The 22,181-nt window shown below is 44.2% G+C and overlaps 1 protein-coding gene across 19 annotated transcripts in view; it reads right to left on the bottom strand.

Annotated features, from left to right (window-relative positions):
• Sirt2 (Sirtuin 2) overlaps positions 1-22,181 on the bottom strand; it is a 438,023-nt gene that overhangs the window by 287,915 nt on the left and 127,927 nt on the right. For 17 of the 19 annotated variants that reach the window (XR_012884102.1, XR_012884103.1, XM_075865870.1 and 14 more), the window contains one exon: positions 14,173-14,241. The exons of the other annotated variants lie outside the window; for them this stretch is intronic. Coding sequence is in view for 15 of the 17 variants with exons in the window: in XM_075865870.1 (XP_075721985.1) it covers positions 14,173-14,241 (69 nt within the window). In the remaining 2 variants the exon portion in view is untranslated. The remainder of the gene's footprint in view (positions 1-14,172; positions 14,242-22,181) is intronic. 19 annotated transcript variants of the gene reach the window in all.

The raw sequence follows: 22,181 nt of genomic DNA, 5'->3' as shown, positions 1-22,181 counted from the left end.
TCAGTGTGTCTGTCCATCTGTCCGCGTGTCTGACTGTCCATCCATCTGTCCGTGTGTCTGTCTGTCCATCCATCGGTCTGTACATGTGTTTGTCTGTCCGTGTACTATCTGTCTAAGCATCTGTCCGTGTGTCTGCCTGTCTGTCCATCTATCTGTCCGTGTGTCTGCCTGTCTGTACAAGTGTCTGCCTGTCTGTCTTTTTGTTTGTCAGTCTGTCTGTTTGTCCATCTGGCCGGTTAAGTTTGACACAGGGCAAGGTTAGACTAAGAGGAGGTTCGCCCTTAAGAGAGCAGTGAAGGCAGCAAACCATCACAAGATGGAGTTTGACGTGTATGAAGCACTTTACGGGCACGGCAAAGCTCAACAGATCACTCCTGACCGTACAAATTCATGAAAGCTTGATGAGTATGCGCTAGCAAGTGCCACCTCGAAGATGCATAGCTAAACAGCGTCAGCCCTTCTTATAGGCGTCGCTTGGTGATAATCACACTTCACCTTCTAGCCACTGTAACCCAACCATGTGGTGCGCCTTGTATTGCATTCGATTTCAAAATGATATTACTTGCCAGGTGCAATAACAACTACGCAATTTAAAACCAAAACTCCCTGACACCTTTTAATGAACAAAGCGTGTTCTCATGGTCATTCGTGAGTGACAGAGCGTTCGAAATAAGCGTGACTTACAAAGATATGTTGTTAATTTCCTGTAATAGAACAATTCCGATTGCATATTCAAGAATTACAAGAAGTGCACGGGTATTTTTAGTTTCAAGGGCCCTTGAACTTATATTGTGAATATCAAGAATATTTAATGATATTAGGGTGCTGTGCCAACCCTCGAAACGTTAAAAAAACGTTATGACAACTCTAAAAAGTAAATGTATACATACAATCCTTGCAAAAACTGACCACAAAGATCTGTGGTGTAACAAGCATCTTAAAACCCTTCTGAATAGGAAAAAACACCTTTACAGATTGGCTAGAACAAACCCCTTAATTCATGGGATAGTTACTACCAATATACGAAAAAAACCCTCAAAGATTCGGACGAAGCAAAATCTAAATTTTCTTCTTTCAATTTGCTCACGATACTACATACGAACCTGGGAAAACTTTTGAACATCACCTCGGCCAAAGCTCAACAAAACAATAATCAACTCATTAACGAGCTTGCCAAACCTATCAAATCTGAACAGTGCGTAACGACTTCAGTGACACCCCTGAGTCTAACAGTAAACCCTTTGTGTACTTTTGTTTCACAGCTATGCCTGATGTCCAAATATCCCCATATGACATCTCCAAACTAATAAAAGCCTTAAAATAGCCTTCTCAGCAGGCTGTGACAGCATTACTTGTAGTAAACTTCTTAAAAATACCATCACAGTTTATAGTAAAAACTTTGCCTGATATTTAACCAATCCTTGCAAGCACTGAAATTCGGGCGAGCTTGTATGTGAACATAGTGGTAGTAAGAGCGTGTAAGCAGACAAGAAATGATAGAGTTAGACAAACGAGCACTCACTTCAAACTAAAGTTTATTTACAGAAAAGGCCAGCTTTTATCCTACACCGAACACGGAAATTCATGCATGAGACTACAGTCTAAAAAAACAACATAGAGGAGGGCAGCTACCACCTTAGATTTGCAAAAAAAAATAAATGCAAAAAACCCATCACGTGCCTCCTACGTGGGAGGATCATAAAACAGAAAAAAACATCCGTGTAACTCTGTCTATCATTTCTTGTCTGCTTACAAGCTCTTATTACCACAATCCTTGCAAATCAATGACGTCATCCAAGTTGTAGATAATCTACAACTTGGATGACATCATTGCTCTGCAACATGGTTTCGACAATATGATTTAGGCATGGTGTGAACAGTAGTTCATGCCATTAAATTGGTCAAAATGCAAACTAATCTCATTCTCACAAAAACGCACTGTAATGAACAACACACACTATGTAAATTTGTGCCTCATCACCTCAGAAAAACTTGCAAGTACTTAGGAGTGCACCTAACACCTTCACTATCAGGGCAAACACATATTCGAATGATCTGTTTGGAGGTGTCGCGCACACTTAGTTACTACCGATACAATTTGAAATTCACATCCACTGACATCAAGCTGCTGGCATACCTAGCATAAGTGCGACCAAAGCTCAAATACGGGTCATCCATTTGGTGTCCATTTCAATCATATCTTACACACAAAATGGAAGCAGTAAAAAACCGTGCAGCATAATTTCTATCATCCTGATACTCACCATACTTTAATATAACTGTTTTGAAATGCAACCTGTCACTATAACTCTTGAACCATGTCACATAATTAGTCATCTTTGCCTGCTTCATTGCTTATTTTATCAGCCACGTAGAAAACAAACGCTAATTATTCTACTTGTAATCAAGATTAGCTCACACATGTCCTATTGCACGCATAAGTAGTTATACCGCAGCAATGAATGGCTCCAGCTTCCCACACAGAATAACCTTGTCAAATGTGCTTCCAAATGTCATTGCTTCCTGCTCAGACCAAAAAAAATTTCACGAAGTACTAACCTGCTGTTTGATTTCACAATATGTGCCTACCATTGCGTGTTGAATATTCCTTGTGTATGTGATGCTACATTTGCTTGTTCGATCTGTTACCAATTATATTTATTGTACCGTTTCAAAACCTGCGAAACCTGTGTATGCCCTGCTTATGTAATGCCTTTGGGCTTTTAGTTGTAATAAATAAAATTAAACTTAATGACATAAAAATTGACCCCGCATCTGCATGTTACACGGCAAATTTCATCAAAAGACGATAGTCTTGCGTCTGGAGAGAGCGAACAAAACGTTTATTTGATGTTCTGCTCAAAAAAATCGGTGAATGGTATACTGGAAGCGCTGTGTTAGAGTGCCCTGAGCATGCAGCAGAGGCGAACGAGCACATCAAGTCACGTGAGACGTGAGCGCCACCTGCCAGTTATCTTAGAAAATGAAGCGCCTACGCACTGCGCACCCGTCTTGGAGGATATAAGGTGTAGAACGCAAGGTGACGGGTAGGTGGCACCACCGTGTCGTCTTAGTAAAGCGTTGGAAACACTTGCCTTTTCGTGCAAGCGTTGCCTGGTCAGTGCAACGTGATAAACGCTATGGTCCTTAAAATTACTTAAGTATGCCTTTCCTAGTAAGAGACACACATACAGAATATTGACGTGTTGTTATGGTGCCTCAGATATGCGCAATAATTGCTTTTTAATTGACAATCACACAAGTATGAAAGCTGAAGCTTGAGCAATATTGGCGGGCACTACGGATGGGGTCGGCCGTTTGGGGTATCCTTCGGTCACTTTGGTGCCGTTTAAGGTACCGTTTAGGACAGACAAACAGACAAATGTACAGGCAAACAGACCAAAACTTTTGCGTCTTTAAAACTCTTCACTACAGACACGTATGTGGCATACACCCATTTACCATGGGCCGTTGTGTATGGGCATGACCCACAGGTGAGTGACCCAAGAACGACGAGAAGAGATTGAAAAATTTGTAAACAGAAGTTGTGTGCTCAAGTCAATATTCTGACAAGTGGACTTGTCTTCTTCAAGGCCAGAACTGACTACTGTTTGCAGATTTTTCCTTCGCAAGTTTCCCCCCTTACCTTCCTGCTGTTTTTTGAGAACAGACACTGAAAATTAAAGTGCGAGAGCACCAAGAAAAATATGAACCGCGGCAGCATTTGCCCGAAAAATCAATGCAAAGAATAAATATCAAGATCCCGGCAGGAATCGAACCGAAGAATCCTGCATGACAGTTATAAAATCTACCACAGATTCAAGCCAGGTCACAAAACTGCTTTGGAAAAAGACACTATGCAGGCATAACATTGGTGAAAAGTCAATTGTGGTTGTAGCCGTCATGATCAGCCTGACTACGCCCACTGCAGGGCAAAGGTTCTGCCATCAACCTGGCCTTGTGCTTTCTGCTGCCACGTTATACAAGCGAACTTCTTAATCTCATTGGCCCACCTAACTTTCTATCTCCCCCTTGTGCATTTGCCTTCTCTGGGAATCCAGTCAGTTACCCTTGATGACCAGCGGCTACCGACCTACATGCCTGGCCAATCTCCATTTCTTCTTCTTAATTTCAACTATGATATCCTTAACCACAGTTTGTTCCCTGATCTACTCTGCTCTCTCCTTGTCTCTTAAAGTTACACATATCATTTTTCTTTCCATTGCTGACTGTTTCATCCTCAATTTAAGCTGAGCCCTCTTTGTAAGCAACCAGGTTTCTGCTCCTTAGGTATGTACCACCAAGAAACACCTGTTTAGTGGTAGATTACCATTCATGATTTGAGAATGCTTCCTAAATTTGATCCACCCCATCCTTATTCTTCTAGTTATTTTCTTCTCATAGTTTGGCAAGCTGTAATTGGTCCCCTGAATTACTCATCAAGGCTATATCATCAGAGAATCACAAGTTACTAAGATGCTCTCCATTAACTCTTATCCCCAAGTGTTCCAAATCTAAGGGCCCTGAAAACCTCCTGTAAACATGCTATAAATAGCATTGGAGAGATCCTGTCTCCCTGCCTTACGCCCTTCTTTATTAGGATTCTGTCGCTTTCTTTATGGAGAACTGTGGATCCGCTGTGGATTTCTTCCAGTGTTTTTATGTAGGGTTCGTCGATGCCCTGATTTCGTAGTTCAAGCATCCCTGCTGATGTCTCGACTGAGTCAAATGCCTTGTCATGGTCTATGAAAGTGATGTATAGTGTATAAGGGTTGGTTGTATGCCGCACATTTCTCTATTAGCTGATTGATAGTATGAATATAACCTATTATTGAGTAGCCCGTATGAAGCGCTGCTCGGTACTATGGTTGATTGAACTCCAATGTCGCCTTAATTTTATTAGCGAATATTTTTGTAAATAGTTTGTAGAGAATGGACAGTAAGCTGATTGGCCTGCAATATTTCAAGTCCTTGATCTCCCTGCTTATGTATGGATTAAAATGATGCCGTTCTTCCAAGATCATGGTACGTTTCCCTTCAAAAGACACTTCGTATATAAGGTGGCCAGTTTTTCTAACACAATTTCCCTGCCATCTTTCAGCAGGTCTGTTGTTACCTTATACCCACCAGTGGCTATGCCTCTTTGCAATACTGCAGGGCGTTCATTACTTCCCCTGTTGTTACTGATAGGATGTGAATTCCTCTGGGCTATTATTACATCCTACGATATCATCCTGCTTGTTTCAGCTTCTGTACTGTAGAACTCCTTTGCCACCTCAACAATCCTATCTATATTGGTTATCACATTGCCTTCCTTGTCTCTTAATGCATACATCTGATCTTTTGGTATGCACAAGTTTGCCTTCGCAGCTTTTAGGATTCTGCTATTATGCCTGCTCGATTCTCTCCATGTTACACCTTCTGATGTTGGCTACCTTAACTTTATTTTGCCGGTTGCATTTCAGGCTTTCATGTTTTGTTGCCAGTGTCCTATCCAGAAAACTGACAACAGACGAGGTAACATTGGTTACCTCGTTTAGAGCCGCGAAACTATTCTGAAGCGAAACACTGAATTCTTGCAGCTAGTGCACTAAATGACTTCTTGTGTATCAGTTTATGCCTTTGCTTTTTAAATCTAGGTGAATTTGACCTCTTACCATTTCATGGTCACTGCGTCGAATCTTGCCAACCCCCTCTACATCCGGTACAATCTCTGGGTGTGCACACAGAATGTAGTCTATTTCACCTTTAGTTTCACTATTAAGGCTCTACCACGTCCACTTATGATTGGCCCGTTTTCTGAAGAAGGTATTCAAGACCTATAAATTATTACGATCTGTGAACTCTACTAATAACTCCCTTCTGGCATTTCTAGAGCCCATGTCATATTCCCCCACTGCATGGTCTCTGGCCAGTTTTTTGCCTACTTTGCAATTAAAGTTGCCCATCAAAATAATATACGGTGACTTTGCTTTATTAATGGCTTACTCTACATCTTTGTAGAATCATTCAACCAAATGATCATCATGGCTCGATGTAGGTGCACAGGCCTGTACCACCTTCATCTTGTACCTTTTGTTAAACTTAATTATAATACTTGCCACCCTCTCAATGAAGCTATAGTACTCCTCTATGTTGCCAGCGATATTCTTGTGTATAAGAAATCCCAACCCTAGTTATCTTCTGTCAACTAATCCACGGTAGCATAGAACATATTCATTCTTTGGCACTGTATAAGCCTGACGTGTCCTAACTACGCTGAGCCCTACTGAATCCTATTTAACACCCTCTATTTGCTCTAATAGCCCAACTAAACTGGCCTCACTAGATAGTGTTCTAGCGGTAAACGTAACCAAGTTCAGATTCCTATGGAAACCTATCTAGACCCGACCCAGAGATTCTTAGCACCCTCCTCTGCGTCCCAGATCTGACCGTCACCTTGCACAGTTGCTTTGCAGCCATTGGGGACTGAGGGTTGAGAGTTAACTGGTGAATTCATAATTGGAGCATTCAGTACTGCACCAGGATGGTCAATTATTCTCTGGTAAGGGGGTGCACTACCGGCAGGTGGTTGCCAGTCAGGTCGTATCCCAAACATTTTTTTTAACGATTCCTTCATCAAGCCTTTCAAGTAAATATATGATTAGAAATGGTCCGGCAGCAGCGTTAGAATTAAATTTTGTCTTTTCATACTAGATCGAAGTGCTGTCTCCAAGTTGGAGGTTTTGTTGCACTTTCTCAGCAATGCAGAATAACACCTGACCTCCTATCAGTTCTAAACCACACATTACTCGTAACTCACCTGGCCTTCTCTTAGCTGTTTGAAGCTCCACATTTGTTAAAAAAAAAAATGGAGCGGCTTCTAATTTCTTATCTTGCTAGCCTAGCCCAGCTTAGTGCTCTGGATGACCCTCCTTCTCATGCGTTTACTTTTCCGTAACTTCTTTCTGCTGTGCTCAATTTTGATATTGTTGGCTTGAAAATGTCTGCAATGTCGAAGTTTTCCTGATTTCGAAGGCGGTACTACTACTTTGACGTTTTCTGTCGACTGGCAAGTTGCATGCTCCCGTTTTGAAAAATAATCGGCTGCTTCTATGCGATTGTTACACTGAGTGCATACGTCGCAGGCGGTTTGAGTGAATGAAAAGTACATACGAAAGGTTTCTAATTGCTAAAAAATAGACTAGCGCTGCCTTTAAAGCTGTATCATATTTCATTGGTATTTCGAAGTAGTGAGTAAAACTCTAGTAAACAGATATAGTAGCAGACAGTGGTGCTCAGTTGGCACCCAGACATACATACTAGTAATTAAATCTACGGTTAGCCTATGATGTAGAATAATGGATGAAAAGATAAGGACAAAATTATTTCTAGTTCTAGAGAGCAGCGAAAGGCAAGAAACTTCATACGAAAGTAATGATGTGTTTGCATTACACCCCGCATAGCGTCTGCTTGAATTGATAGACACCGACAGCTGCCTTTGCCTGTTGTCTAGCAAATAACAATCTAATTTAATAACAGAGCAATAAACATTATATATGTGCTCCTGAAAAATCTGTACGAATTTCTCTTTTGCTTCGTGCTACAAATGGGCTGTTGCCTATTCTCTCTTTCATAGAATTTTATGATACAGGCGTCATGTCAGGGTAACTCTTTCATCACAGCGAGAAAATGGTACTTTTTCATATGTCTCAGAACAAAGGGCAGTTTGAGAAGTACTCAAACACTCAATCTACTCAATCGCCTTGTTTGAAAGACAAGGCGATTTGAAAACAAATGAACTTTATTTGAGCAAACTTGTGCCCATAACAGAATTGTGTGAAAAACTGTCGATGGCCTCAAAACGGCCTGTGCAGTACAGCGTCGGTAAAAAGAATGCGCGTCCTCTCTTGCCGATACGCATCAGTATCTCACGAGGTCCCACTGCTTATCAAAAGCATGCCCAGCGTGCGAGCGTCGAAACGACACGCTACTGACGTCACACGGTAGGTAAGCTGAGGGCGGTGCTGCCCAAAGAAGTGGACACCAACATAAATGCACGTGGCATTATATTATTTGTTGTTACGTACACTATACCAAGCTCCGCATGTGCATGCAATGTAAATTGTCCTTGGCATATACAAGTGATGCTTTGAGAAGAATACAGCAGTTGTTAAGTAGAAGCCAGTCTGTCTCTTACCTCACCTCTTTATTTGTTTTTTCGAATTGTTTGCGCCAAAGAAGTGCTTTTCTTGTATTGCTATGTACCAACTAGACCACGCAAGTTTTATTCATAGGGCTAATTTTGGCTATTAGGTCAATTCGTACCTTTTCGAGCAGTTCTTGGATGCCTGAGACGTTAAGCGTCTCCTTGTCCATAGTCTCGGGGCATGCCCTGTGTTTCGCGCCTCTGTTGACAGATGCGGTGGCTGCAGTAGCTTGACCGCCAGGCGTGCGTTATTGCTGCTGCATTTCTTGCAAGAGTGACTTAATATCAGATAATTCCTTTCATAGAGACGCATTCTCACGCTCTAATGATTGTATTTTCTCTAGCGTTTGTTGTGACCATATCCCTTCTTGTGCCGGCTCACGGGCCTCACCTGTTCCGGTTGCCTTGTCCGTTCATGTAGGTTGCGAGTTAATGTGGCCCGGGAACTGTGAAAGCGTTCCGGGGCAGCGTTCCTGGGAGCAGCCGCAGGTAATGCCTTAGTGGGATCGGTGCCTCCAAAATTTCTGCCGTTGCTCGTGGCATTCGTCATCTTGTGATCACTTTTCCTTCTACCACGTCGTCGTCTTACGATGTAGGGAACCTGGTACCTGTTATTGCAGGTATGGTCACTGGTGAGATGAGCGTCTCTGCATAGCGAGCACTACGGTTGCACACATTCATGTCAGTTTGCAATGATCAAAGTCCCGCACTTATCACACACTTTTTCAGTCTGTCTAGGGCAGACCTTGTGCTTGTTGTGAAGAAAACGCATCGTTGGCAAGCAACATCGCCACCGCTTGGGTACCGGGTTCTGGGCTTCTCTCGCTCGCCTCGTGCTGATCGTTGCCGGCATCTGCTTCACCGTTGCTCTGTCCTGATCGTGTTTTCATCGTAGGGCCACCGTTGCAGCACACGCCAATACTGGTTTTGACGTGCTTAACCATCGGTTCTGACGTGTTTAATCAACGCTGGGCTCCAACTGAACCTTAAAAAGTGCCGCTTCGTCGCGCGAGAGCTCTTCATTTTAGGGCATATCGTGTACAAGCATGGTGTTCTACCCAACCCTGCAAAACTGCGAGCAGTCGCTGAGCTCCTGAAACCTACTACACTGAAAGAATTACGCAGTTTCGTCGGACTATGCTCGTACTTTCGTCACTTCGTCCGAATTTTTGCGTCGATCATGTCACCACTGACCAACCTCCTACGCGGTGACGCAGAGCTTTCATCCTGGTCTCCTGACTGCGACGTCACGTTTGCCACGCTCTGTAGTCTGCTAACATCTCCTCCCATTCTTTGGCATTTCGACCCAACAGCTGCAATGGAAGTTTACACACACACTAGCGGGGTTGGTCTTGGCGCTGTCCTCGCCCAACGCAACCCGAGCTACTCCGAATACGTCGTCGCATATGCGAGTCGCACGCTCACTAAAGCTGAGGCCAATTACAGCATCACTGAAAAGGAGTGCTTAGCGCTAGTGTGGGCGCTTTGCAAGTTCCCCCCTTATTTGTACAGTCGCCCATTCGACCTGGTAACGAACCACCATGCACTTTTTTGGCTCGCCACATTGAAAGATCCTTCTGGCCACCTAGCTCGGTGGGCACTGTAAATCCAGGAGTGCAACATTCGTGTCATCTATCACAGCGAACGCAAGCATTCTGATGCCGACGTCCTGTCCCGTTCGCCTTTACCTCCCAACTCGGCCTGCGGAACCACTGGTACAAACTCCGTTGCATCTCCCGACTCCTTTGCCAGTGAACAACACAAGGACCCATTGATCGCTTCCTTTTTTGACTGTTTCTTTGGATTGTCAACCACTGCGGTATCACGATCTCTCTGACGTCAAGCTGCTCGATTCACCATTCGTGATCGGTTGCTTCACCGTCGCAACTACGCCCCTGAAGGTCATAAGTGGCTCTTGGTTGTCCCCCGCAGCTTGCGATCACAAATATTCGCCTCCTTTCACGACGATCTCCAACATTGCCATGCCGGAGTTTTCAAAACTTACGAACGCATTTGCCATCGCTTCTACTGGCACGGAATGTATAATTTTGTTCAAAAATTCGTTATGGGCTACCCTGACTGTCAACACCGCAAATCACCGCCTCTCCACTCGTCCGGTGCGCTTCAACCGCTTCCGTGCCCTGCCAAACCTTTCAATCAGATCGGAATTGATCTTTATGACCCTCTACCGACATCAGATGAAAATCGGTGGATCATAGCTGTGAACCATTTAATACGCTACGCTGAGACTGCCGCCCTTCCAAGTGCCACTGCACGGGACGTAGCGTCCTTCGTCCTCCATCGCTTCATGCTAAGACATGGTGCACCTCGAAAACTACCAAGTGACCGAGTTCGAGCATTCCTATCAGAAGTCGTCACGGCTCTGCTTTCTAAATGCCATGTTGTTCATCACAAGACCACGGCATACCACCCGCAGACTAACGGGCTCATGGAGAGATTTAACCGCACCCTTGGCGATATGCTTGCGATATATGTGACATCTGATCATACTAACTAGGATCGCATTCGTCCCTTCATCACGTTCGCATACAACACCCCGGCACAGTCTACCCCTGGATTTTCACCCTTTTTTTTTCTTTATGAACGCGAACCATCCCACACCATCGACACTCTCCTTCCATACCGTCCTGACGCATCCGAATGCTGATCTGTGTCTGAAGCTACCTGAAAAGCGGAAGAGTGCCGTGAACTCGCACGCACCTTTACGTCACAAGAACAGCAGCGCCAAAAAGAAAACAATGCCGACTCTTCACGAAGCCACAGCTATTCCCCAGGATCACTTGTAAGGCTGACTGTTCCTTACCAAACCCCCGCCCTTTCCTCAAAACTCGTCCAGAAGTACAAGGGCCCTTACCTTGTCTCAGAGCAAACCTCGCCAATGAATTTTCTCATTGAACCACTTTCCCCATCTGATGACATGCGCCGGCGTGGACCTGACATCGTCCACGTCGCCCACCTTAAGCCTTATCATAATCCTGTGTCTCCAGACTCTTAGGTCGCCAGGATAGCTCTTTTTCAGCGGGGGAAAATTGTGAAGGAGAAAACGCATCGTTGACAAGCAACATCGCCACCATTTGGGTACTAGGTTCTGGGCTTCTCTCGCTCGCCTCGTGCTGATCGTCCCCGGCATCTGCTTGACCGTTGCTCTGTCTCGATCGTGTTTTCATCGTAAGGTCACCGTCGCAGCACATGCCAATAAACCCCGGTTCATTGTGAACGATTCAGCCGCAGTTGCAGGAAGCGTCTATTTGCCTCAAGTACAACGTGCTATGTAGCATGTTGAGGTCACAGTCAACATAGTAGAGCACTTTCATGCTGTTGAACATTACGATCACGGTAGTCGTTTCTTTTATGCACCTGACTCTGAGCTTCTCGGTGTGACAAAAAAGACTTAGTAGCGCATTTTTGGGCAAATCGACATCGATGCCTCTGACCACACCTCCATAGGTGTTTCCCGGAGGTGTAGTGTAAGCCACCATAGGGTGCCTTTTATCTTCCATGATTATGTGCTGCACTTTGCAGTATGCATTAACATTCGATTCGGAGGGTGTGCTTATAAATGAAGCACACCCTCCAAACCGAATGGCATTCACACATACGAAATCCTCTTCCCCTGCCACCGGAGGCAGCCTAGCAGCCACTAAAACGGTTTGCGTGACTTTTATTTGACACTGCAAGTTCACACGTCCAGCCCTCACCCCACGGGGCAGACGACCCCTCCAAATTGGGATATGGGCGGGCGCGGTAGACTGGAGATAAAGGCAACCTTCCTCAGCTGGCTGGCTTTTGTGAGGCTATGTGGGTTACACTTTGCTTAGACGTGCAGCTCTCATTCCCGACGCGGGTTTTATCCACACTGCACGTTTTGCGAGCAGTAATCCAGCTGTTGCACTCGGCTTTCTTTAAGGGGCGAAGCTCCTTAAGGCGTGGGCTGTGCGCCCCCTGTATGTAGCCACCTCTCGTTTAGTTCTTGCAGTGTTCACTAGATGGCGGTACCATCCTCTGTATGTAGCCACCTTTCATTTAGTTCTTGCAGTGTTCACTAGATGGCGGTACTTGTCACTGATGATGAAAAGATGCAAGATGTTATAAACTAGACGGCGGTACTTGTAGTTGATGATGGAAGATGCGAGATGTTATAAAATAGGAATGATGTCACATATGACGTGTGTCATTGGTGGAAGGCAATCGTTCGATTTAGTGCGGCGACGTAAGCTAGGAGGAGCGTTGTAATAAAATCGAGTGGGCAAAATGTACGAAGGATTCATGGTAACCAGGTTTACCTCCGAAGCTTCGCCCACTCATCATCATTCATTTCGTGGATATGGCGACACTTTTTTTAGAAATTTGCTGTCCTTCTACCGTAGCCTCATGAGACATGGCCTCATTGGGGGTCAGCCTACTGAGGGGCTGCACGTTCCGCCTTTTCACGCTGCGGCACCCGATGTCGTGTATAAGCCCAAATAGGCTCAACCGTTGATGTCAGAGAAAGGAAGAAAGGACCCACTAAAGAGGTTTCAGTGGACCTACCGAGAAAAATGGGGTATCCAGGTGCTCCTTGAAACTTCGCGAGTCGCTCCAGTAGAAATCTCGGAGGGAAAGCACATTGGACTCAGTTGGTCAACGTCGGTTGACGAAGTCAATGACAGTGTGGCGTGCAGACACGTCTGCACGCCACACCGCCACCCAGCGTCTCCATAAAGAAGCTGTTTACTGAGAATGAAAGTGAGCTGGAATTGACTGGAAATTGGCATTTCATAGAATTACTTCATACAGCCAGGGCCAACTATGAACCAATAAGCTATTCTCTGCCTTTAGCGTAGCATCACTTGTGCAAGCTGAGCCCAGCTTTTTAGGGGCGAAGCTCCTTATGGCGTGGCTTGTGCGTCCCTCGTAGTACGTAACCACCAGTGGCACATACCTGAAATAGGTATAACATTTGACCTCCAAGGTGGTGCCGGTGAGAGATTTCTTCTGTGAGTTGTTTAACAATAAAAAATAGTGCTCAATGTACATGCCAATGGCTGTTAATGGGGAATGAGAGACAGGAGCATTCCTCTTTTAGTCCACGCACGCTGCAATCCCCATTAGCAGCCATTGGCATGTACATTGAGCACTATCGGACAAGAAAGGGTTGCTACATTATACTCGCTGGGTGTAACCTCCTTAGTTTTAGAAAGGTTTAGCGAGCGTTGAGCTGCAGGGCCATGAATACAATGAACTAGTATATACCATGAATGAATTCGAGGTGGTTAAAGGGGGGAAGTAGATACGAAGCGCAAGCCGTAAGAAATTAAAAGCTGAATCCTCCTGTCTCTCATTTCACATTAGCAGCCACTTGCATGTACATTGAGCACTAGCTGACAGGAAAAGGTTGCTACGTTATACTCGCTGGGCGTAACCTCCTTGGTTTTAGAAAGGTTTAGGGAGCATTGGACCGCAGTGCCATGAATACAGTGAACTAGTATATACTATGAACTCAAGGTGGTGGAAGGTGGGAAGTAGACCCGAAGCACAAGCCTTAAGAAAGTGTGCGTGTGCCACCTCTCGTTTAATCCTTGGAATGTCCACTGAATGGCGGTGCTTCTATATGGGGAATATATGATAAAAAGATGCGAGATGGTGGGACTTGGAGTGTTGAATAGATGAACGAACAGACACACAGACAGATGCATGGATGGACGCATGAACGGACGCAGGGGCGGATGCATAAACGAACGCAGGGACGGGCGCACGAACAGACGCATGGACGGTCACACAGACGGAAGCATGGACTGACGAATGCTTCCCCCCACTCTCCATCATTCAGTCCGTGGATATGCTGCCATTTTTTCTTAATAGCTGTGTTTGTACTGTGTGTAAATGTGTAGAAAATGTTTCTTTAGCTATCTATGCCTCATCCATGCCTTATTATGCTCCAGAGCATGTGTGTGCCTTGAAGTAATGAAATTAATAAGACTGACCTGAGTGTAGAGACGAAGCAGCAGGCCCTTCTGATGCAGGAGCCGCAAGAAGCAGTGGCTCAGCGTAGGCTGCACAACAAAGGTTAGTAGAGGTCAGTGCAGACGCCTACAGGTTTTATACAGCTGAAGCACAATCGCGGGTTGGGCAAGTTGGTGGAAGTTCATCGTAGAATATTTTACAGCACAACGGGTTACATATGGGCAAATCTGTCCTCCTTTGTCCGTATCTAACCCGTTGCTCTGTAAAATATTTTACGATGTTTATCCTGTTGCTGTGGCACTAGATGATACACATGAAAATAACCTGTAAATGTGAGGTGCACGTGAGATGTCTACCTTGAGTTTATGTTTATTTACTTCTCTAAATTTGATAAATCGCAGTGCTATTCAGCTGTGCATATGTCCATACCGTGTGACTGCTGCTGACATGATAGGCTGTAGGCTAGGAATGGACTTGAAGTACTTATCATGCAGCCCATGCTTGCAGAGAATGACATGAGTGCTCTCATCTGTTCCAGGCATCTTCTACAAGCAGTGGTAGTCAGTAGGATGTGTTTGCACGCTTTGTCTTTTAGAATGAATACTTACCAACTCGCTCAGGTCTGTGTTATTCTAAGTAGTCAGTAGGCTTGTTTGAATGTTCAGTGAAATTTAACACACTTGTTGACATGCACGCTTGCCTTTGAGTCTTTTTTTCATTTGGTGCCCTTAGACGCCGAAGCACGGTTTTCTCACATCGATATTGGTGCTGACGATACGAGAATCAAGCCTACAATGAGTTAGACTTTGAAAACTGGGTGAGCTGCACTTTGAGCTAGACCATCATGGAGCAGGCAAAGAATAAGCAGGCCTCAAAGCGAACCATGAATATGAAAAGTCATCAAAGAGGTCAACCAGCTGCTTCAGTCCAACGATTTCGAGCTTTCTAAACTTCGAATTATGCATTGTCGCCTTTGCCCCAGCAACGTTGAACATAAAGCCTTGAACAACGATGTTGAAACCCTAATGACTGATGACATGGCGACAGACGACTATGATGTGGCCACGCAATATTACGACGCCGAGAACAGTACCCTGGAATTCCTCGAGCACTATATCGACATTCTGAAGACCTCTGCTACATCGGCATCATCTACAACTTCAGCCATGGGTGCTGGGTCTGACGAAACTGCATCTAGCGAACATGAACATCTTTCACGTGACATCTGAGCACAATTTACTGAGTTCAAGGTTCTTCGTTTCGATAGAGCTGTGACTAAGTGGTAACCCTTTCGAGAGATGTTTTTGCACACTGCGCACAAGAACTCAAGGCTCTCCAATAGGAGCAGTTTCACTACTTTGTCTCACTACTGGATGGGCCTACAAGAAGAAGCTTTTGTGATGGTTTGGAGCATTGGACAGCCCACTTTTTACGCTATTTGCATTGTGCGACGACTGGTTGATCTTTTCCTGTGGTAAAACGCTTTATAAGTCGTATTAACGCGACTGCTTTCCATCATCAAGTCTGCCTAAGGCAAGTTAGACAACAAGTCACAAGCACCGGTGTAGCTCAGTGATAGAATACTGGGCTGGCACCCAGTGGACCCGGGTTCAAGCCCCACTGTGCCATTGGTGCTAGGCCATGCCTGCTTAAGACAAATTTGACAAGTTACAAGCACCAGTGTAACTCAGTGGTAGAATTTTCAGCGGACCCAGGTTCAAGCCCCACTGTGTCATTTGTGCGAGTTTTTTTTTTTCTAATTTCGCATGATGTGGTAACAGACACTCAGCGTACCCGGGTTCAAGCCCCACCGTGTCATTTGTGCGAGTTTTTTTTTCTAATTTCGCATGATGTGGTTACAGACACCGGCGGCTGTGGACAAGAACAACTGCGCATGACCAGAAAAGTGATCTCATAACAGCTTTTGCTGTAAAAAAGCTTTACTTCAATCATGTTGCTGCAAAGTCAAACTAGCATAAATGACTGTAACTAGTATGTCATGAATTCTAAATAGTTTTTTTTTAGAAATGAGACAACCCACAGCAATCCTAAATACAAAGTTCCAAGCATATTCCAACATTCTTGCAACATATCTCTATCACTTCCGCCCCGTTACCTTAGAAATTGTGAGAATTTTTGCCAATGTCACTACATCTGGTGGATCTGGCGCTGCAATGAATGCCAGATGCTTACAGGCTGTATTTCTACAGCTTTCGCAGGCGGTGACTGCCTTGAATCTCACCTGTAACACATTGTGCATTTTTGCTGATGACATCAGCTATGCTTATAGAACATGCCCGGCTTTCATCGATGCCTGGTTTCACCAAGTGCCACTGGATTTATCTGCGCTGCTAGCTATCAACGACCAAGTTTTCTGGCAACCACCCCCATCGGAAGATGAAAAACCACTTAACTCTTTCGGTACCGCCTGAAATTGGTTGTTTTTCATATGTCTTGAAAAATTCATTTTTGCCAGCTTGAAAAGCACTCCAGCACACATCACAGCATACCAAACTTCGCACAATAAAATGCTCTTTCCTAAAAATATGTGTTTTAGAGCAATGAAAATATTTTAGAATGAATGAAAATGTGGAAAGAGTTGAATTTTCGGTTGTCAGATGATAAACAGTGCAATAAAAAAGTATATGTCCAAAAATACTCAAAACAAAGAATTCAGGATATACAATTTGTAGATAAAGGACCCATAAACTGTATAAAAAATAATTATTGTTGCACAATATGTTTCTCTTCACATAGACAAGGAAAATCAGAACTGAGGAGCTGCTTTGTTACTCGTGCCATGAGATGAAGTATCGCATGGTTTTTCGTGAGACAAAAGTGTACTTATACACTTTTCTCAGTAAATTTTTGTTGTCTTGTAATTAGAGTGAGGGAGTGCGTTACCACCACTGGTAACGCACTCCCTCACCAGAGAAAGATTGGCCACCCTGGTGCAGTATCTGGCCACTACCTCCCACATGCATACGTCAATTAAATCACGGCCCTCAGTCCCCAGCAGCTGCGAAGCAACTGACCACGGCGGCGGTCAGATCTGCAACACAGCAGAGGGTGCTAAGAATCTCTGGATCCAAACAGGCCACTATTGTAACCTTAACTTGGCAACGTTTAACGCTAGAACCTTATCTAGTGAGGCAAGTCTAGCTGTACTATTCGAGGAGCTAGAGGGTGTTAAATGGGATATAATAGGGCTCAGTGAGGTTAGGAGGACAGATGAGGTCTATATGTTGCTTCAGTATGGGCACGTCCTTTGCTACTGGAGCTTGGCTGACAGAAGAGAACTTGGAGTGGGGTTCCTAATTAACAGAAACATAGCTGGCAACATGGAGGAATACTACAGCATTAATGTAAGGGTGGTAGGTACCGTAATTAAACTCAATAAGAGATACAAGATGAAGGTGGTACAGGCTTACGCGCCTACATACAGCCTTGATGACGCTTCAGTTGAAAGCTTCTATGAAGACGTGGAATCGGCAATGAGTAAGGTAAAAACATAGTATACAATACTGATGGGAGACTTTAATGCAAAGGTAGGGAAGAAGCAGGCTGGAGACGAGGCAGTAGGAGATTATGGTATCGTTACTAGGAACCCCAAAGAGGAGGTACTAGTAGAATTCGCAGAACGCAATAATTTACGGATTTCTAATACCTTCAGCAAAGTGTGCGCCACGCAAATAACCATGCAGAGTAGCTATAAAAGAAGAATAGCTATAAAGATCAGAAGCTACATGCGCTTTCGGCAGAGGAAACAACTTGGGGATGTAAACAAAATAAACCCATGAATGACTGCGAATGGCTGACGCAAAACATTGTTGCCATAAAACTTGAAGCTGAGGTGCACTCATCCTCAACCTCTAAGCCCGTCCTAGCTCAATTCAGGTGGGGTTGCAAGACAGTTTTGAGCAGCGCATGTGTTCTGCGGCGCTGGTGCGCATTCATGCGCGTGTGACGACGATGTCATAGGAGCGACTAGTGACACTAGATGCTACAATGCGTCTGATATAACAATACAAGCAAAACGAAAGCTGCTGAAAACTGGCAGAAGAGGCCACCTTGACACTTTAAACACTCGGTAGACCTTCGTAAATATTTTTCGCAGAAAAAAGTTTCTTCGACTCTTGGGAACACCTTTCTATTGAATAGCTGGCATAAATTTCTCGCAATTATTACTGCTTAACATTTTTAAATGGTGAAGCTGACACTTTTATTGAATATTTGGCTTGCAATGATTCTTTTCATTACAGAACTTCGATGTTAGTCTAACATAATCACGAGGGGCAAGTAATTCTGTCAAGTGCACCATGCTAGTGCACGTTTCTGACAACACACGCACCTTGGTCCGCGCAAAGGTCTGTCAAAAGTCACTATGCTGCCAAAATAGGTGAATTCAAATTGATTCTGAATATTGAGTGGCTGGACTAACTACTAGAAAGTACTGTGTGCACAAGAAATGAATTTAATATGCCAAAATCGACGATCCAAAAGCGTTGATCACTGGCAATCGATTTGAGTAGGCGTGGTAGAGAAAGAGTTAAGCAGCTCCCCAGAATAGCCACTTCGAGATCTGGCGTCGCCATGAATGCCCGACGCTTACACGCTGTATTTCTACAGGTTGGTTATTCCTATCATAATCTATGCGGTAAACTGATAGGAAAACTAGCGTCAGATCCCACTGTGCACATGTATACATTTGCACTTGATTTGCTCATTTCTCTTTCGTATTATTGTCAAGATACCGCTGTTATAGTTAAGATGAGTCTACTTCTCTGTGACGATGTCGAAGAAAACCCTGGGCCTCTTTCGGCTGACCAGGAGCAGATGTTTGAGGCTATGATGCAGATACCCTTATTGGTTCAAACCCAGGCGAACATACTAAACAAAATTCGCTCACTTTGGTCAAACCATCAGGCAATTGAGTTGAAGCTGACTGACATATAAAAAAAAGGCATGTTTATCATGACCTAACTAACCTACACAATATTTCTTTTGAATCGAAATGGGGGCTCTATACAATCGCCATTTTTTTTTTGCGTTCAAAGGAAGTCGAAACAACCTTGAGTAGTAGTTTCGGTAGGACGCGAGTGATAACTTCTAATATACTTAACGTCTTAAAATTTATTATGCTTGGAGCACATAAGCTGTCATAACAAGCTTAATAAAATGAAGAATTGATTTGAGGGTAACATGTTCCTTTAAAGGGGCCCTGGAACACTTTTCAAATAGCCATGGAGCCAGTAAACATGCTTGTTGCCACACAAATTTACCACCACAAAGTTTCTAGAATCAGTTCAGTAGGAGCGGAGTTCCGAAAATTTGTCGCACGCTGCAACTGCATTCTCTCTTTTTGTCCCGAGGAAATAGCTGAAAGTTAAGCAGAAGGAATGGCATGGTGAAAGAAAATACATCACATGCACCTTGTGACATTGAGCACCTCTTTTTTTTTTTCTTCGAATACATTGATTTTCAGTGCGATCGCGTACGTACTCGTGGACAGCCGGCGGCGTCCCGCGGCAGCCCCGGTAACTACGAGCATGTTGTTCTCAAATCAGCCAATGCCTATAACCAGAGTCGTAAATTCCTTCTTGGCGGTGACAAGTGATTTCTGAGCTTGTGGTGTCATTTGCCAAGGGGGAAAAAAAACAATTTTTAGCTTTGAAAATTTGTTGTGAGTTACAGGTTATGTGCTGCGTTACAATATTTGCCTCGCGTGTTCTCGGTAGCCTCGACTACCGATCGGCAGCGTTTTCTGACAATGTTCAGCAAGTGTTGCAGGGCCCCTTTAAATTTTAAGGGGGCTTTGCGGCAGAGCGAATTTCCCCTGGATAAATGCTTTCACGGCTAAGCAATCCTACATTGTAGCAGAACCACCTTTACAGGCAATAACATGCAGACTAACATACACCTATTCATTGCGAATACTTTGAAAATATTTGATAATTTAAATTCGAATACTCAACTATTCATACGAATACTCAAAGCATTTGAATATTCGCACAAGCCTACTAGAAACACTAGGTGAAAAAAAATTGCCCGCAGCTTCCCTCGGGGGAACACTGAGGAGGATGCGGAGCATATAATTGGTTAAAGGGGTGTTAAAGTGCGACTTACTTGGGTCGATGGCTAAATTGGTTAACGTGGTTGTGAAATGGGGTGTTAAATTGCGACTTACTTGGGTCGCTGGCTAAATTGGTGAACGTGGTTGTAGGAGGGGTGTTAAATGAGTGAACACGTACGACACGTATGCGAAAGGGCGGTGTTTATTTATTGCGACGAACTTTGAGCGGTTCCGCCAACACTTTGACCGGCGCTGGTCGAAGGGACGTCGATCATTGCGACCTCGGACGTCGACGCGCCGTACAAACCAACCGACGAGCGGCAACTGAGCGAGCGAGCACCGACCTTGAGTATATATACAGCGCGACGGCGCATGCACTGTCAGCTGTCGAATGTTCGAGAAGGAGGAGAAGCGCAACGGCGCATGCGCGCGCGTCAGCTGCCGATGTTTTCGAAGCGTGACGGCGCATGCGCGCTACATTATACAGGTAGCGAATGTTCGTGAAGAGGAGAAGCGCACGCGGTGTGTAGAGGAGGAAGGGTGCACAGATGGTGGAGGAGTGAAGCGCGCGCGGTGTGTAGAGGAGGAAGGGATGCACAGATAGTGGAAGAAGGAGGAGGAAGCTTGCGGACGGCGCCGCACTACAAGCCTCAAGTATTAGATGCTCCGCATCTAAAATTGAAAACTAACCTGAAAGAAGTGTGGAAGTGCGTCAGAAGCAAGCATGGTTAAAAGGATGTGCTATTCTAGATGTTGTAGACAACAAAAACTATGGTGATGACCGAAAAGAGAAGGCTGAACATTTTAAAAGCTACTTTGAATCGGTATTCTTGCAGTCTACCCCCCGGGCTAGGGGAGTACAATCTACTCAGAATTTCTCTGAGATGAGTGCAATAACTTTTTCAGAAGAGGCCAAAACTTTTAGCAAAACTACTGCTAAAGTGAGTGTGAAGTCAGCACCAGAACCTGATCACATTTCAAACTATGTAATGAAAAAACAGTGCTGCGTCACTGGCACCTTTCCTTGGGATACTTTTTCAAAAATCATTTGATTCCAGAACCTTACCAAACGACTAGAAAACTGCAAATGTCGTTCATATTTTCATAAGCGGTGATAGCACAAAAACCAGGAACTATAGACCCATTTCACTTACTAGTGTGCCGTGTAAGACACTAGAGCACATTATGTATTCCAACTTAATGGCTCATCTTCAAGAAAACAATTTTTTCAGCCCAGCACAGCATGGTTTCAGGAGGGGACTTTCTTGTGACACGCAAATGGTTGATTTTTTCTCCCGACATAGTCTTATCATTCAATAGCGGCAAACAGGTTGACTGAATCTTCTTAGATTTTCAAAAGGCTTTTGACTCTGTAGCACATAATCTGTAGCTAATAAAACTGTCTGCACTAAATATTCCTACGGTTCTTTCACATCGAATTAAGGCTTATCTTGCTGATCGAAAATATTGCACTGTTCTTCACGGGACGAGTTCATCATAAGGAACAGTCTTATCAGGTGTCCCCAAGGATTGGTTCTGATACTGCTTCTTTTTCTGATATTTATCAATGATATAGGCAAACAGGTGTCAAGTCATCTCATGCTATTACCGTGAAATTATTTCTCTGCGTTACAAAGTCCAGTTACAAAGTGATCTTGATGCGATACTACTATGGTGTAATCAATGAAATATGAGGCTGAATTTTGCTAAGTGCAAAGTTGTCCAGTTTTCCAATAAACGTCACATTTTTGATGGTACGTATTGTCTTGGCGACGAAAACCTATCCTTAGTATCAAACTACAAACATTTAGGTGTTTTGTATAAGGAAGGTTTTTCATGGAATGACCACATTAACTATGTAGCAGCTAAGGCTGGCCGTGTTCTCAACGTTATAAAGCGAAACTTCAAGAAAGCTCCTCCTAGGTTGAAAGAAGCTCTTTACTTTTCAAACGTGCG

The sequence above is a fragment of the Rhipicephalus microplus genome, chromosome 6, assembly GCF_043290135.1.
Source record: "Rhipicephalus microplus isolate Deutch F79 chromosome 6, USDA_Rmic, whole genome shotgun sequence".
In the NCBI taxonomy this organism is placed as follows: Eukaryota; Metazoa; Arthropoda; class Arachnida; order Ixodida; family Ixodidae; genus Rhipicephalus; species Rhipicephalus microplus.
The sequence above is the reverse complement of the archived record's forward strand: the minus strand, read 5'-3'. Positions and strand labels throughout refer to the sequence as shown.